Source organism: Lampris incognitus, chromosome 2 (assembly GCF_029633865.1).
Source record: "Lampris incognitus isolate fLamInc1 chromosome 2, fLamInc1.hap2, whole genome shotgun sequence".
Classification (NCBI taxonomy): domain Eukaryota; kingdom Metazoa; phylum Chordata; class Actinopteri; order Lampriformes; family Lampridae; genus Lampris; species Lampris incognitus.
Window position 1 is genome coordinate 98,063,592 of NC_079212.1, and position 18,007 is coordinate 98,081,598.

The 18,007-nt window shown below is 44.8% G+C and overlaps 1 protein-coding gene across 1 annotated transcript in view; it reads right to left on the reverse strand.

Annotated features, from left to right (window-relative positions):
* The window catches only part of foxj3 (forkhead box J3), an 82,362-nt gene that overhangs the window by 43,204 nt on the left and 21,151 nt on the right, over positions 1-18,007 (reverse strand). Inside the window, exon 2 of the mRNA XM_056274266.1 lies at positions 3,926-4,446. Coding sequence (XP_056130241.1) covers positions 3,926-4,246 — 321 coding nt within the window. The 5' untranslated portion in view covers positions 4,247-4,446. The remainder of the gene's footprint in view (positions 1-3,925; positions 4,447-18,007) is intronic.

The following is an 18,007-nucleotide window of genomic DNA, read 5'->3' on the forward strand; positions in this document are numbered from 1 at the left end:
GTGCACAAAAAACGTTTAGCCTTCCGGCGTCCGGGTAGCATGGCGGTCTATTCTGTTGCCTACCAACACAGAGACCCATTCCATTATTCCAACCGCTTATCCTGCTCTCAGGGTCACGGGGATGCTGGATCCTATCCCATCGGTGAATGGGCTGTACACGTAGATTGCCAGATCGAATCCCCGTGTTTCCTCCGGCTCGGTCGGGCGTCCCTACAGACACAATTGGTCGCGTCTGTGGGTGGGAAGCTGGATGTGGATATATGTCTGGTGGCTGCACTAGTGCCTCCTCTGGTCAGTCAGGGCGCCTGTCTGGGGGGGGGAGGAATGGCGTGATCCTCCCACACGCTATGTCCAAACTCCTCACTGTCAGGTGAAAAGAAGCGGCTGGTGACTCCACATGTATCGGAGGAGGCATGTGGTAGTCTGCAGCCCTCCTCGGATTGGCAGAGGGGGTGGAGCAGCGACCGGGCCAGCTCGGAAGAGTGGGGTAATTGCTGGATACAACAGGGGAGAAAAAGGGGGAAAAAATCCACCCCCCCAAAAAAAATTATTTTTAGCCTGATAGGTCCAGTAGTTTGTGAGATTAGCCCCCCCCCCCACACACACACACACGGGACCAAACGCTATATCCCCTCAGACAACAAGAGCTATACATAAGGCTGTAAGAAAACTGTCAAAGACAGTAGGAGAGTAAAAGCCACTACTGAAAACTAAAACATATTTGAAGTTCTTATGTAATATTAAGTTATGAAATACATATGAATTAGGATAATCAGAGGTGGTCTTGGCAACTCTGGCACCCTAGGAGACATCCCTCAATGATGCAATCGCCTGCCCAAATCAATAAAATATCCCACATGGTAACATAGATGCATCAGCAATAGCTTAAAACTACCACCCTATATTACAATAATCACATGAAAATAACTGCAGAATTCTCACTAGGTTTTATTAACATCAAAACAAGCATCAAAACTACTGTAAACTACTACTACCTGTACCCGCATTACGTAACCTTAACCTTCCCAGAAAGTTGGATCAGTTCGTCTGGACACAACGTATAGTGGGATAAACATTTCATCACTCATCTATGTGACTTCGTCGGTTTCAGCTGACTGCAGGTATCCCCACCCGTATATACAGTGAAGTTGCATAACAACCAAAAACAACGATCGGCTTCATATGCAAATTGATGTTACTATTAACTAGAGTTACAATGGCCTTGTGTATTGGGGAATAGCAGTTATCATAGCATTGTAAGATGGCGACAGATGTACTCTTAGCCACCCGCACCCTTGGTTCAGGGATGGTTGTTTTCTCTTCACATAGACGGTCTCTTTGACTCCCCATTCAAACCAGTGTTCCTCCCTATCAAGGTACATCTGCCGCCATCTTACAATGAATGCTGTGATTGCAACTATTCCCTAATCCTAAAACACAAACCCTAATCTTATCACTCCGGTTCAAAACTTGCAATCTTGTATAGGCTATACGATTATAGGCTACCCCGTTTAATTTTTCCTGCAACTCTGGAGCATGCTGACCATCATGGCACCCTGGACCAAATTGGAGGTAATAACTTAGCTGAATTAGGAGTACAAGCTGTATTTTTCTTAAATGCAGAAATTGTGCTGGACCCATTATGAAACTGCTGTAAGTCAAAGTGAACAACACATGGCAGGCCGACACGTAGCATCAACACTGAACTCCCTACTAGTTAGCATTTTTCCAATGTCGCTACAGTTTCTTTGTTCTTTTTCGACATTTTCCATTTGCTGGCTCGGAGCACTTCTTCTTAAACAAGTTGGGCTGTCTCTCTCTGACAATCTTGGAACTTTTAATTGTTTATTGGGATTAAATTCCATATATGGTTTAACTGGAGTCGTGGGCTTGATTAGGTTAGTTTACTTGCCTGCATATTTGTCATTTAATATCTAACTGTACGCAGCATCATGCACCACCCCCATGCTGTCCCTACGTGCTCTACTGTGTAGAGGGAGTTTATGAAGTAGGCCACTGTGTAAAATATAGGATAGTAAAATAATAAAACATCTAGCCAGCTGCAGCCTTAGGTGACTGCCTGTATCACCCGTACCTCTGACCGACACTGAAGATCATACATAATTATGCAAATTAGATAGGCAGCTTTGATGTTAGCCTACTACAGGGAAAACCCCACATTACTGAGAATTGAGTTTGAAAAAGAAAAAAAACAGAGGCAGTCTGGAGCTGGTGTGCAGGTCTTCATATTGCCTTTTCAGCATTTCCTGTCTTCTGTAGCATTCAGGTTAATGTGATGTGTTTTTTTTTCCATTCTGCTATCGTTAGAGCACAAAGTTGGTTAATGTGTGCATGCCTTTACCAGATTAATTAATCAACTAGCTGTTGAATGTGTACATCGACTGTACCACTTGGTCCTGTGATTCAGTAGGAAAAAGATACAACTGGTAAATACACCGAGTGTCCCTCAACCCATTTTGATGCACTTTTGAGTAGCAGGACTGAGTAGCAGCCGAACTCTCAGCCCCACAAAAGATAACAAACATGAACACAAACCCAGTAGTACAAAGTGAACACTTTGCAAAAAGAAGTGTGAACAGTCTACATGCAGCTAAATTCAAGCTCTGTCCAGTGCTGTTAATTTAGATGGAAGATTGTGCGGCAACCTTACACAAATATCTGTTGAAATTGCCCCTCTTCTGAGCACAGCTGAATTCAAAGACTGGGTACACGGCATACAAAACACTTTTATAAGGCCAACGCTTGTTAGGCTGGAGCTGCCCACACACACTGCATGAAGACATATGGACTGACAGCATGTGGACTCAGTTATGTCTGTCTAAGAAATAAAGGTAAAAAGAGGAAACGGATTTTGGAAAAAAAAGAAAGAGAATAATGCATATCCTTTGAGAAGGTCCTGTGCAGAAACAAAAATCAAACCATTTGTGATGATAGAGTGCTAGCTCATCTTTCCTTCACCTTCCAACCAACACACACACACACACACACACACACACACGCATACAATCACGAGAGCACACAAAACACAGCTCTGTACAACCTTTACACATGCCAGATTGCATCACCCCAGGAAATGGGTTGCATACATCTTGCCTGACTGCAATAAAGCAGTGCCTAAGATTCTATTCCCAATAAAAGTCAACTGATTGGAAAACTCATTCTAATATCAATTTCCATCTGAGCCCTTTAAAAGGCAATCAGCAACGCTTCAACTGGGTATATCATGGGCTCCTTGAAATGATGACACAGCACTGGTTCTCTCCTCCAACATAATGGCCTTCTCCTATCAAGGCATCTGAAGTGATAATACCACCCATGAATGAGCTATTTAGTTTGTGTTCACACAGATCGGGGACACTTCTCTGAATATTAATTCAGGGTTTTGCACTCCACACCATCCTCTCAGGGCTGCACCATTTTTCATTGTGAGAAGGCACTTAGTGTGATTTGGCACAGTAATAGCTTCCCTCTAAGCTTTCAGGAAGTGACAATGATGATTACCAATATTATTGGTATGCTATTTAGCATCTGGCTTTGTTTAACACAATGCCTCACAATAAATAAATAAAAATCAAGAATTATTAATTTCAACCACTCTGCAAACACTGACAACTTTATCCTCAACACAAGATTTGAGAGGAACTTCCATTTAACATGAACAGACCAACCCTAACTGACCAATGCAGAAAATGCAACACACTGAGAATTATGTTAATATTTTGACATAGAAAATCAGCATCTGTTAAAAACACTGCCCAAGTATAAGCCTAATTTAGAATAAACTGCACTGGGATGCCATCTTTACAAACTCTATTTACCAGGGGTTGGCATTACAGGCCTATTTTTATTCATAAGACAAATTCTTGAGAATAATAGCCCTTCTAGAGCTGTCCTCCTCTCTCACCTTCCAGCCACTGCCCGCCTCCCTGTAGTAGGGGAAGTTGTCACAGATCCACTGGTAGATCTCGCTCAGGGTCATCTTCTTCTTTGACGAGCTGTTGATGGCGAAGGTGATGAGGCTGGCGTAGCTGTAGGGTGGTTTGCCATCCTTGTGCTGCTGCACCTCCTCCTGGTCCAGCGTAGTGTTCGGGTCCAGTAGGGTGCTCTTCTTGCCCATCCCTGGTCCGTGAGCATTCTGGGCATCCGCCTTGCGGATGGCCGCCTGCATGGTCAGCTGAGGCAGCCAATCCATGGAAGTCAGGCTACTCTCCAGCTCCGACGTCATGACGACGGCAGGCTGGGGCAGGAGGGGGGTGGGGCAGAAGGTGGTTGTTGTGGGCTTTGGTTGTTGGTGGTGGTGGTAGTTGATGACTGGTGGAGAGCACGCTAGGACTGAGGTAACAAGCTTAGACAAGGAACCAGCAGAAGACGAAGTCAGCTCCTTCAGCTCAGGACATCGGCTTAGCAGTCTTCTCTAGATCAATCCTGAGATGAGGAGAGAGAGGAGGTTGGTCAGTTTGTCAGTACAGCACTATTTGGTAGAGGTAGTCTACATCCTGAGGCTTATATATGAACAAAATAAAATGTGTATCAGTAGCATAACGGAGTACCCGCCCATGAAGAATGCTTAACAAGATGAGACAATGGCTCTGTGCCCCCCGACACCAGAAACTAAGTGTCTCTCTACAGCCCTCCTCCCTGTGTGGGAGAGCAGTAACCCACCAGTTTCTCCCCCACTTGCTGCTCACAGAGCTGACTCATAGCAGGAACTCCATTCGCAAAGAGAGAGAGAGAGAGTAAATGCAAGGGAATTGTTTTCACAACTGCCAGCCAAATGGGGGAATGGCTCAGGAGGAATTCCAGCTCTCTTGAGAATAGTAAACCCGCCCCCCCCCCCTCGTCCCTCCTTGACTGCCTGCCAGCCTGTCTGTCTGTCTGTCTGTCTGTATGCCTCCTCCCCTCCATGGAGCCTCTGCCGTAAACAAGCTGGCCAGTGTCGTCTTGCTAACTGTCCTGTCCTCAGCACTGCGTGCGTGTCTCACGCTCTCCCTCTCTGGGCACACTGCCCCCACTGTCTTAAAATAGAGCCGCAGAGGAGAGAGGCCTAAAGTTACAGGCATAGGTGAACACGGGTCTCTGTGCAAAACATGCCCCCGCTACAGGAATGACACTGCAATATGTCTAAAAGGAAAAAAAGAAATATAAGAAAAAAAGAAAAATGAACGGAATCTTCGAAAGGTTTTAAACTCTTCAGTAGCAAACATGCACAAGTGTGTGTGTGTGTGAGTGAGTGTGCGCGCAAGTGAGAGAGACTTGGGTTTAACGCAGTTTCAACAAAGTTTGAGAATTTGAAATGCCTCCTGTAGAAAATAATTATTCTTTATGTATTATTTCACTGGGCGTCTGGGTAGTGTAGCTGTCCATTCCGTTGCTTATCAACACGGGGATCGCCGGTTCGAATCCCCGTGTTACCTCCGGCTTGGTCGGGCATCCCTACAGACACAATTGGCCGTGTCTGCAGGTGGGAAGCCGGATGTGGGTATGTGTCCTGGTCACTGCATTAACACCTCCTCTGGTCGGTCGGGGCGCCTGATCCTCCTACGCGCTACGTCCCCCTGGCAAAACTCTTCACTGTCAGGAGAAAAGAAGCGGCTGGCGACTCCACATGTATCGGAGGAGGCATGTGGTAGTCTGGAGCCCTCCCCGGATCGGCAGAGGGGGTGGAGCAGTGACCGGAACAGCTCGGAAAATAGGGTGATTGGCCAAGTAAAGAGGGAAAAAAAGCCACACAAAAAAAAGAAGGTATTATTTCACTACAAAATAATTGATCTTTTGATCAATTCAATTAGCCAGCTTTTGGCCTAATGCTGCTTAGTTTTATTATATTCCATTAAATAATATCATATACATTAATATCCCAATATCATGTTAGGATCAAGTGCTTGTGTATATGTGGACAAGTATCAGCATGCTAGAAAAATATATGCATCATAATCATACAAAACTGCATTTTTTTCCACAAATTTTTTTTCACAACTCAAAAAATACGAGTTGCAGCCAAAATGCCTTTTAATTTAACTTAATTCATAAATTGGTCCTGCGACACTGATGGCTCACCATCAGCAGCAGACTGTGGCTGTCTACTTTAACTGATCTCTCACAGCAGGCGCTAGAAAGTTGCGATATGGACTCAACAGAATCAGCGCAGGCAGTCGGTAAACTTAAGGCAGAGTCAGACGGTTACAGCATATCTCATAAATCTCAAATAAAAGTATGAGGGTTACAAAACCGATGTTGGGTTTCATTTCTCCTCTGGATATATATCTTTTCTTACATCAGGTGTGGTGAAAAATCCTTCAAAAAGAAATTTCCGAGGAAGAGCCATATATATGTTACCAAATGCCTGTGGTACTGACAAGGCTTCTTCCTTGTTCATGTATGCTACATGCATCTTTTAGATTTAGAAAAAAAACGGTGAACAATTTCTCTATATCACGTTTCTTTCCATTCCTTCTGTGTTTTGTTTCTGACTTGGTGGACTTGATATAAAGACCAGCAGGTCCAAACAATCTCTCCCGTCCTCTAGTCTCAAGCTGATAGGTGCGCTTTCAGCTCACGTCTCCGACAAGCACAGGCTGGTGACTGATTTGCTGACTAACCACTGACAGATGTGTCAGGCTAATGATGGAGGATACCTCCTGATGCCAGAGAGAAAAAAAACATCGCGAAGAAGACACCTCCACCTTGTACCTGAAAACAAGGTGAGTCATAAACCGTTAATTAAAAGCAGTTGTACTATTTTTAAAGTGGACAAACTGTCTAGACTGTTTAAGAAGCTTGATGAAAATACAAAAATGCGAGTTTGTCCGAGTCTAATCCTGCTTCATGAGGCTTGCGCAGAATTATCGAGGATGTTGACATGCGCATGACAAGACAAAATGAGAGACTGATTTGCATGCCTTTTTGAGGCAAAAGGCTCACTCACTTTCACATACATGCTCTTAACAGAAGGAACAAAGGATTGGGACTAAAGCACATCAGCTTTAAAAACCTTTTTGGCAATTCAGGCTTTGATAAGCTTTGGACTTTCATAATGGAACATTCATTTTTTTTTCTTCCATGTGGATATTTCCAAAACTGATTGCTCATTGTTGGACTTTGTTGAGAAAAGTATACAGTATGTGTAAAAGATGCATGCAAAGGGCGTCCGGGTAGTGTACCAGTCTATTCCGTTGCCTACCAACACGGGGATCGCCAGTTCGAATCCCCGTGTTACCTCCGGCTTGGTTCGGGCGTCCCTACAGACACAATTGGCTGTGTCTGCAGATGGGGGAGCAGGATGCGAGTATGTGTCCTGGTCGCTGCACTAGCGCCTCCTGTGGTCGGTCGGGGCGCCTGTTCAGGGGGGAGGGGGAACTGGGGGGGATTAGCGTGATCCTCCCATGCACTATGTCCCCCTGCTAAAACTCCTCACTGTCAGGTGAAAAGAAGTGGCTGGCGACTCCACATGTATCGGAAGAGGCATGTGGTAGTCTGTAGCCCTCTCCTGATCGGCAGAGGGGATGGGGCAGCGACCGGGACGGCTTGGAAGAGTGGGGTAATTGGCAAAAATTCAACTGAGGAGAAAAAGGGAGAAGGGGGGAAGATGCATGCAAAATAAAAACAAAAATACACACACACACACACACACAAACATATATATATATATATATATATATATATATATATATATATATATATATATTTGAAATTGGCATCTGATTTTAGAAATCGAATTCTGCATCTGCACTGAATCCTTTTCAATGACACCAATCTTTAGGTAAAACTGGGGGAAGGGATGGAGGAAGGCAGGCAGAACCTTTGGGTAACCGTAAGGGGCGAGCCGACAAAAGCGAGAGCTGATGACAGGTGGTCCACCCTCAACACAGAGACGAATGCCATTTGACCTCCAAACTAATGACCCAGATGCTTCATAATCTGCAGGGCCAAGTCAGTGTCTTAATTAGAGAACCTTGGGCTGTGGCAGGGATGATGAAACCCAGCACAGAACAGAGAGTCTAACACCCCCACGCCCCCCATCCCCCTTTATTACTCTACCAGGCTTTGGGACAGTCGGAGAGGAGACAGGCCCTAGCCTGCTGCTGTGTCAGGGATGACTGTCTGTGTGTTTAAGACTGGGTCTGGGGTGGGGGTGGTTGGAAGATTAGAATTGCATTGAGGGGGAGGGGAGGGCACAGAGTAGGAGGAGATGGGATGTGGAAGGATGGAAGGGGGGGGCACTGGCACCAGGCCTGGTGGAGAGCGGCAGAGGCAACAGGAGCTGTATACAAGGGGGTCAGCGAGTACAGGCTATTATGCTTACGAGCCCAAGAGGAAGCTACCACCCCACTCACACACATGGAAGTACTTTGATCCTCGCTGGCTTGGGGTGGAGGGTTGGAGGTCTGTCACTGTCGTCGCCTATGGAAGACAGGGTCCCCCCCCCCCCCAACTTTAATTTGTTTTGCGAATTATGCACCGAGGCGTATTTTCAAGAGCCAAGGGGAAGAAACGGATGGTCAAATTCATTCTCTATTCAACACTCAAGTTTCTTTATCCCTTGGGGATTAATGGCAGATTTAGTTCTGAATGAAAAATTGAAAGCATTTTTTTGAAACATCTTAATTTGCCAAGTTCTTGACAAGGCTTATCAACATTTTCATTGCCAACAGGGCCCTGACAGCAAATAAGCGATTGCTTGTTTTCTTCTTTTTATTTTTTTAAGCTAGTAAGTCTGAAGTGGCTCAATCATACTGACAGCACAGTCATTATACATGCTCCAAGCTTTCTATTATTAAAGTATCCTGAATGAGGCAACAGGCTGACTAACAACCAGGGATCGCTCAATTCAACAACGCAGCAGAGCACGTCAATGCCACTGCGTTTGGGGAAAATACTGAGATGGAAAGGAGAAAGTTACATTATAAAAACATGTCCTCTTTTGCATTTCAACCATTACAAAATTAATACTTTTACTAGGGCTGTCAAAATTAACGCTTTAAATGCATGCAATTGAGTTGAAAACCTTAGCGCGTGGGGGGAAATTAATTTCCAGAAGCACCGCTCAGGCATTCCGACAGTTCACAAGATGGCCACTAGTGCGATAGACTGTACATTTCGGAATAAAAGCTTCCTAATGGAACTTTGCATAAAACAAAAATCGTATGTACATAATTACAGTGCTGAAATGTCTTTCCACTGGCGCACAAGTCTGAAGTATCTGGGTGCCAAGAATGCCGGTGTTAGCATGCCCGGTGTTAACACGCCGGTGTTAGCGCTGATACAAGAGCAGGCAGTGTTCATCAAAATACACTTGCTGAGTGCAGCTGAACCAAAACCTTAATCAACTAAACTGACAAACAACAAGCAAAATGGATCACCATGGTCACATTGGTGAGGTTTTACTTTACTGTAACCCCTCTGTTTACATTCACAAGTCCAAAAAAAGCTGAGATGAGGTTAATCAATACTCTATTTCGATGATTCCTCCAGCCTTTTTATTTTCCTTGATTACCACATCACCACAGATATATTTGGTCTTTTACCAAGAGTAGCAAGACAGTGGCACTGACAAAAAGATAGGAGACAGAGCTGGAGGTGGCAGAGCTGAAGATGCTAAGATTTTCATTGGGAGTGACGATGAAGGATAGGATTAGGAAGGAGTATATTAGAGGGACAGCTCAGGTTGGACGGTTTGGAGACAAAGCAAGAGAGGCAAGCTTGAGATGGCTTGGACATGTGTGGAGGAGAGATGCTGGGTATATTGGGAGAAGGATGCTGAATATGGAGCTGCCAGGGAAGAGGAAAAGAGGAAGGTCAAAGAGGATGTTTATGGATGTGGTGAGGGAGGACATGCAGGTGGCTGGTGTGACAAGAGGAAGATGGAGAGGACAGGAAGAAATGGAAACGGATGATCCGCTGTGGCGACCCCTAACGGAAGCAGCCGAAAGGAGTAGTAGCAGTAGCAATAAATGTGAATATAATTCTGATTTGTGATTATTCATGATTAATCACAGCCCATTTCCCAAACTCAATCTAAACTGAACATTTCAATCGACTGACAGCCCTAATTTATGCATTAATTTTGCTTAATAATGTCTACACATTAATAATTTAGTCTACGTATTTCTCTGCCCTTGGAATTAGAAATATAATCAAAATGGTTGTTAGATGTAACTATGGGACAATAAGTCGCATGTACTTTGTTAAAAAACATTTCATGATCTTTTACCAAGATAACCACCTTGTTGCCTTTAAATCTAAACCCGCAAGTTGGAAGGTTTAAAAAGTAAACATCTCATTTCCCGGCTCCTGACTACAAAAGACAGGCTTCCCATACAGGCGGGTTTAATTTTACCTCTGTAGTGCCTCGTCAACTTCCTACCGAAATCTGCCGTCATATCCTCTCTGGGGAAGAGTTCGGCTATTCCGCTCTTTATTCTCCCTCCCGTTTTTCAGGGACAAGATTGCTGATAGGTACCAGACCAGTTTTCTCCTGCACTTAACTGTAATTTCCGCAATTAATCCCCCTTTACAGCAGCCATGCATTTGTAATGGTTAACACTCCAGGAGCATATGTCCGCCCGGCGACACAGACAAGACAATTAAGATCCGCGATGGGGTTGCAGCAAATGACTGACTGTACCTCGGGCTCCGGTCGTGATGAATATTATATTCAAAACAATGTCACTAGGATTCAAACAGCTAACCAATAAATATTTACACCGCTGATGGTTAACTACTGCCCAGAGTTGGGTGTGTGCGCAAGCGTATGTGTGCATGCGTGCATAGTGAGCAAGACAGGAGGAGGAGAAAGAAAAAAAGCTTTCTACGAGAGGAAACTTCCTGTTGCGTGATGGTAACTTGGCAAAGAGAGAGGATTCACTAGGCGAGCTCCCTCTGCTACGTCTGAAGATCTGGCACACAAAGTCACAACAACAACAGTGATGTAACCTGGTAACAAGCCTTTGGCATCTTTACTCTCAACCGAAACCCTGGCCTTACCCTCCATATCAACGGCTTATTTTCAATACGGGAGAAGCCCTTGTTTTCCTAGCAATTGTTGTGCATGCGTGTGTGTGTGTGTGTGTGTGGGGGGCGGTGGTTATGGGTGGGAACTCCACTTCACCTGCTCTTCGGTGAGAGGGAGAGTCTTCATTTTTTCCAGCCCTAGGGGTGCAGGGCTTACGGAGTTATTTTCGAGACCTTAGAAACTAAAATAGCAACGCGGCTGGGTGCCGCGATTGCACGTGAGCGCTGTAATCATACAGCGAGCGACCCTAAGCCTCATCTTCATTAAAAAACAAAATGTAGGTAAGGGCAATGCCAAGGCAACGGCTTTTAATGTCAGTCTTCCTTCTCAATTAAAGGCTTAATGGTTCCGCTGAAACCACCCCCAGGAAGAGAGCATTAATAACCCAGTCCTTACTTGCATTTTTAGGATGTGTCAATTATCACTTCACTGCTTAGGCAGCTGAGCACATTGTTCAGCTTACTGCAGCCTACAGCAAAGCTGGGTGCCGAGCAGGGCCTCCTCACTGCTCAAAGTGTGTGTCTGAATGTGTGTGCTCTACGGTGCGTCGATGTGGCGGCGGTAGTAGCAGGTTACGTTGTGTTACACAGGGGTTTTTTTTTTTTTTTTTTTTTAAGATGCAGGCAGGCAGGCAGGCAGACCTCTCCACCCTGCTCTCAAAAAAGAAAAATGGTCTACACGCTCTCTCAGTTTCCCCGACTCCCTCAATCCCACTTCGCCTGTGGTTGAACAAATCAAGTCCATAATTATTCTGCCAATCAATAGTGAGAGCAACTGTGGCTTTGGGCAGTTAAACGCAGAGGAGAGAGTTGTCAACAAGCTGAAGCAAAACACTTGGTTCTGTTAAACCCACTGAACTTCGAATATAAAAAGGCAGGAGAGGGACACCTTTGGTCTAATTAGCCCGTGTCAGACAGAGGAAGGCCTTCCGACACTCATGGCATTCAAAAAGCCCTTTAGTAGAAAAGGGCCTAAGCGGAATAGGACGGCGTCTAACTGTTGCAAACAGGCCGGCAAACAGAAAGACGGAGAATAAGAGAAACGGGCAAAGGGACAGAGGCTCACAGTAGTCTCCCAGTTGGGAGTTGGTTGCAGACCAAATGAGCCGCTTCAGGCTGTGTCAAGAGGCCATGGAGCAAACAACAGGCTTTGTGACCCCTGAATGCAGACACAGTCAAACCGTAGGAGGAATTTGAATGGACATGGCAGTAATTATGCCATTTGGGGATATTAGAGAGATACTTTCAGCAGTCTGGGTTGATGAGAGCAGCACACACATGTGCAAGGTCCTCAGTTCATTGTGCAATCCGCAGGCCCTCACAAAAACCAAATACAACATTCCAGTAATTCAGTAAGCCTTTCCAGTGAATCAGAGCAGTGATCAGGAGGGGTTTGTCCCTCTGTCCCCAAGAGCTTGGCTGGGAGGTGGCTTTTTTGTTAGGGGCGACAGGGGTGCCCTGACACCGACCATGCGAACCCAATTACCCTGGTCTCTGGGCCTGGGGGCACGCATTAACACACTCACCCCCTGGGAGCTTCACTCCATGCCAGCCTGGCAGCCTGCGAGATGCTTCTGCTGAATCACAAATAGACCACTTAAGGCACAGTCAGAGCAAGCGCTCTGGTGGCAGCCTTTAGTGCCTATCCTCATCAGTGTTCCCCGGATTTTGTCCAAGGCCACAGTTCAGCCTGAAGTCTGAGCCAGCCTTGGAGGCAGAGAAACAAGGTAAACTAGGGTTTGCCCCTTCTTCGGGAGCAACACGCCATTCATCCCCTTGCACAGCAGCCATGAGCCACAGCCTACAGCAAACTACCATAATTCGGGAGCCAGAATACATTGGTATTCACAGCAATACAATTCCGGTTTTTAGAACTGGAGAAAAAGATGTAGCCTGGGCTTTGAGTCACGACCATATTCAAGTTGTGCAATTTGTTTAAACCTAGCAAATAACCAATACTTCCCTCTTAATGTAAGTTAAAGAGATAATACTGGATTACTACAGGTACATAGAAATTGCACCATATCCCCATTATGCACTTTACCAAAACACAACAGGGCACTGGTAGGGATTCGGAAAGTTGAAAAGAAAACAAGCTCAAGTTACCCAGGCATTAGTTGAAGGAATTGCCTGGGTGGGCAATGCATATTCTGAAATTGCTGCACAGAGCAGGGATCAGGTTGTGAATTTCAAATACAGAAGATGGATAAGCATCGTCAACTTTGAGGCTGGTGCTGTGAAGAGGTGTTATGGTGTAGGAGCAGTAGCACATGTTGGGCTCATGCCAAACATTCACTTTCTAACCCCACCAGCGGGGGAAAAAAATCTATTGGGGATTTGAAGGAGACAGAGGTTCATTGGACTTGATAGACGTTCCTCTCACGTAAAGCCTAAAATTGTCTTCACTTGGGATGGCACCAGCGCTTGAGTTATAATTAAAACCGTTTTGCTTTTTAATCAATATCCAATCCCTCAGAAATAATTAACAGCATATTAAAGAGTTTACTGCCTGAGCACAATGCAGCTACATCATTAAGCAGTTGAAAGGCCGCTCTCTGACTCCCAGTGACCCATTCTGCTGATTTACTGCACCACACAGGTTCTTTAAAACACTTCTGGGACCCCAACTGTACATCTGTATGGGATAACACAGCCCGGCAGTCACTAAGGACATGTTGTGCGTACACACATACGCACACACTCTTGAACAACATTCAACACTTGACCAACAGGAGAGAGACAGCGATGAGGCTTAATACAAGTCTGGTGAACACACAAGCTTCATAGGCAATCGCAGCAGCCCATGGCCAGGGATTTCATGGCACATTGTAAAGGAGCGGCCAGCCGTCATAAAACCATGCCCTTTCCCCCTGTACAATAATGCATTCTGCATTTGTGGTTTCACAACACCACAGCGGAGATTAGAGGATTAAGACACAGGTCAATAGTTACATCTTTTGTTGCCGCTCCAGCTTAGCCTCAGTTTCTACTAAGACAACGTGGCTGGCTGGGAAAAAGAGGTCTACTGTGCCCATGTCACTGGGCTGATCTGTAAAGGATAAGAGGGTCGTACATACAGTAAACCCTCCAACATGATAAATCACTGGGTCACACTGATTAAAAATAGGTCTCCCCAGACCCCACGTGCACGTATGCAGCTGAATAAGCACAAGTTATGCACATACAAACACAGGACGGGTTGACAAAAATCATGTACTTGGCTCTATGTTTCACATTCTTAACCAGCATTACATGGTGAAGCACTGCACAGAAGCATTGCAATCAGCTGTGGAATTCAACCAAGGTTGTCTTGCGTCACTGAGTCATAAATCCCTTTGCCTTCTGGAAGAATCCCATGCTAATTTGGGGGGGGAGCTCTTTTTTCTTCTATGGCTGATTAAGGAGCGACGAGCAGAGTGCAGCATGAAAATGGTGCTGGTTGTCTATGGCTGTGTGCAACAGGGCTGTGATTTGTTATTGTGGGGGATGGATAGATTTCATCCTCTATATAGAGTCTCATCAACCCTTCAGCTCCGTTCCAGGTCATTTTAGTTAATTTCGTTTCCTGGAGACAATGTTGCTATTTATCTGGGTGTGGAATTCAGATGGGGGAGGAGGGGCGGGGAGCTACAACCAGACACTGTTGATTTAGACTCTACTGTTTAAATGCCTCCAAAAAAGGGATTCATCATGATCATCAGGTTATTGCTTTAGAAAAGCCGGGACAGGTCATCACAAAACCAGGGGATTTGAAATAACAACACCAAGCACGTGACTTAAACCTGGATTTAACAGATAAAGACCCGCTACAGGAATCCCTTATGACTGGAAAATTCATTTGATGGATATTTTCAGTCATATCTGCTGGCAATTCAAAAACAGAGATACTTTGCACAGAGCCTCAGAAGATGGGATATCCATACATTTCTCAAGGGATTTCCTCGTTATCTTGTGACAGAAAAAGAAAGAGGAAAAAAAACCCAAAAACCATCAGCCGACGAAAGCAAAACAAGCGATACAGTGACAGCAAGGCAACGAGAAGCCTGGCTAATGATCTGATAATCTGGAAATATGAGCCGCTCAACCAATGTTGATTTTTCCTGCCCAGCTTGGGCCAACAAAATGTATGGCCCTAAATTGGACTTTCTACTGGGGTAGCCACAGACACCAAGGCCGAGCTAACAGTCAGCCCCATCAGCCAGTCAGTGGCGAGAGAAGGCCACAGCGGCTACACAGTCCAGACACCTCGAGGTTCTCCGGTGACATCATCACTCAGCACTCCCTGCGGTAGTGCTGCTCGTCAGACAGAAAGGAACTCCCTCCTGTGTGAAGTGGCAGTCAGGCAGTAACGTGAGAGTTTTGTCAGAGACAAGGCAGGGGCTGAAAAAGATACTACTGATGAGAAACTAGTCTGCGTTGCGTCCACAGGAGAACGCTCCTTTTAAGAAGGATGATAAGGGTGAGAGAGCCGCGTAGAAGTGCTTTGACATTTTATTCTGCTCTCCGGCATAACATTGGGAATGACAGGTCAACCATTCAGACACATCTTGTGAATGGCTTTTACATGAGGATGGTAATAGTCAGTTACATTAAATATGATGACATACTGATTAGCAGCACAGATTTTTTTTTTTTACTGAATACCTCCATTGCATTATTTGTTCTGAGGCGAACACCATCAAGTACTCAGCTATCCCACAGATATTAACCTGCCCTACCCCCCGATGAGGCTCTAGAGGGCTAAAGACCTCATGACGTATTGCAATGCTCAGCTGATCTGAAGTGGCTGTTAACCTCTAATTGATGTGCAGAGCTCATCAAAAGTCTTGAGTTCTTTACATTATTGGATGGGAGCTGAGGCCATTCCAGACATTGATTGAAGACTCAATTCTTTGAGTGAATCAAACCAATTTTTTGGAGCTATTGGATGCACATTTGCAGACTAATAGGGTTTGAGACACACTTAGGCTATGTTCAGACTGACAGCCAAAATCCGATTCTTTTGAAAATCTGATTTCAATCTGATTCCTTCTCTGTAGTCTGTTTATAACCCCCCCCCCAAAAAAAACTGATTTAATCTGATTTAAATCACATTTCTATAGATGCGCCTCAGTCTGACCGCTCAAATCGGATCACAAGCATGCTGCCCCTCCATTTCACTCACAATGACACCAGGCAAAAGTGCAACAGTACGCCTGTGACAAATCCAACCAATGAGCAAGCAAGCATGGAGGAGAGCCAGGAGAACAGCTCCTCATGGTCAATTACAGCGATAACACGCCCGTTTTCACTGGGGGTGGGGGGGATGATTCCTCAGTGCAGGTCAAATTCAAAGGCACCTACAGTGAGAAAAAAAAATTTTTTAATTCTGAATCACGTCTCAACCAGTCATCAGATTGGTTGTTCATCCACATACCTCACTGCACAGTGACGTCGGCGGTGACAGCAGCATGAAACAACGTGGCACGTAGCATCCTCCTTAGCTGCTGATGTTATCTCATGCGCCCTGTGTACTGCACTGTGACCAGACACTGCCATGGTGAAAACAGCGAACATAAGCACACCCTCCATACAGATAGCTTGCTGGACCCAGAGTTGTTGGAAAACGCGCCACAAGTCAGCGTGTGCACGCTTGCGTCGTTGCTATAGCAACCCATGAATATATGCCAGTAAATGAATACCGCTGCCTCGACACACAAGTCTGATCTAATCACTTGCAAATAACAGATTGCATTTGAAAAACAAATCAGATTTATCTGCCATCCACAGCCTTAGTGGACGAGTGTGCTGACGGCGGATGAAACATTCCTGATGCTCTCCCATCCTCATATACACACACACACAAAGATCGACATCACTCCCTTTCATAAAGTTGTATTCTCTTGTACACTCTTACATGTGTAGTTTTCTTAAAACATGCAAAAAATTTTGGGAAATCTCAACAGGGTGAGAATTTAGAATTCATACTTCGCAGTGTGGCTTGACTCAATTTACTTGGTTTGAAAAAACTACTTCTTGAGAAACACTATTTTGCATTGGAAAAATGTGAACACATTTTAGCACATAAGCAAAATGTTTTATTCGTTAAGAAATTAAGAAAAATGACATTTACGCTGTGCTTAATTTGTAAATTAGGAGGATCCAGAACACCAACTGGTGGAAGTCTGGGCAGGGGCTGCGTGGGCTAAAACAATGTGCTTCCGTACAGTATGCATCTGAAGTGATTATCACTGCCCTCTTGTCTTCGCCACTTCGGCAGTGTCGTAACAGACTAGAGAGTAAGTTAAGTGCAGGGTGAACAAAATACAAAGGTTCCACAGTAATGTTCAATGGGGAAAAAAAACAAAACAACGCACAGAGTAATAAACAATTTGATTGTACAATTGTGAGGAGAAAAAAAAACTCATCAGGCCAGAACTTAATACCAGTGCTGCTGATCTGTCTAGACCAGAGTTTCTGTTAGCCGGCCATTGGCTGATAAACACTAAAAAGCCAACTGGTCAAATTGTCCATGTGTTTGGAGTCAGTGGCATGCTCAGTCCTCTCTGTAGTTAAGTAATATTTTTTTTTTTTTTTGTTGGGTGCTCTTTGGTCCAAGGTTAGTAGTTTCAGATGAGAAAAAGAGAACAAATCTCTCTGACCAAGGCACTCCGTGTAATTAAAATGTCTTTATTGGAACTTGGACATATCCAAAAAGGACCTAAAAATGCCCACGCGTAGCGGCTCGGGCCTTCTTCAGGGCATAGTGTTCAAATTGTCCGGAAGAAAATAAATAATCATAATGAGGTAGGATTTTTATTTAATAAAATAATGACTTTTGGGTTAGGGTTGATTTTTGTTTTCAACTTTTAGGTTCAAGGATTTTATTGTCATGAGCACAACAAGACAGCATGGGAGCAAGTGTTGCAGGCTATGAAATCCTTTGGCTTAGAGCTCAATAAACAATGTATTCATCCATTATCCAAACCGCTTGTCT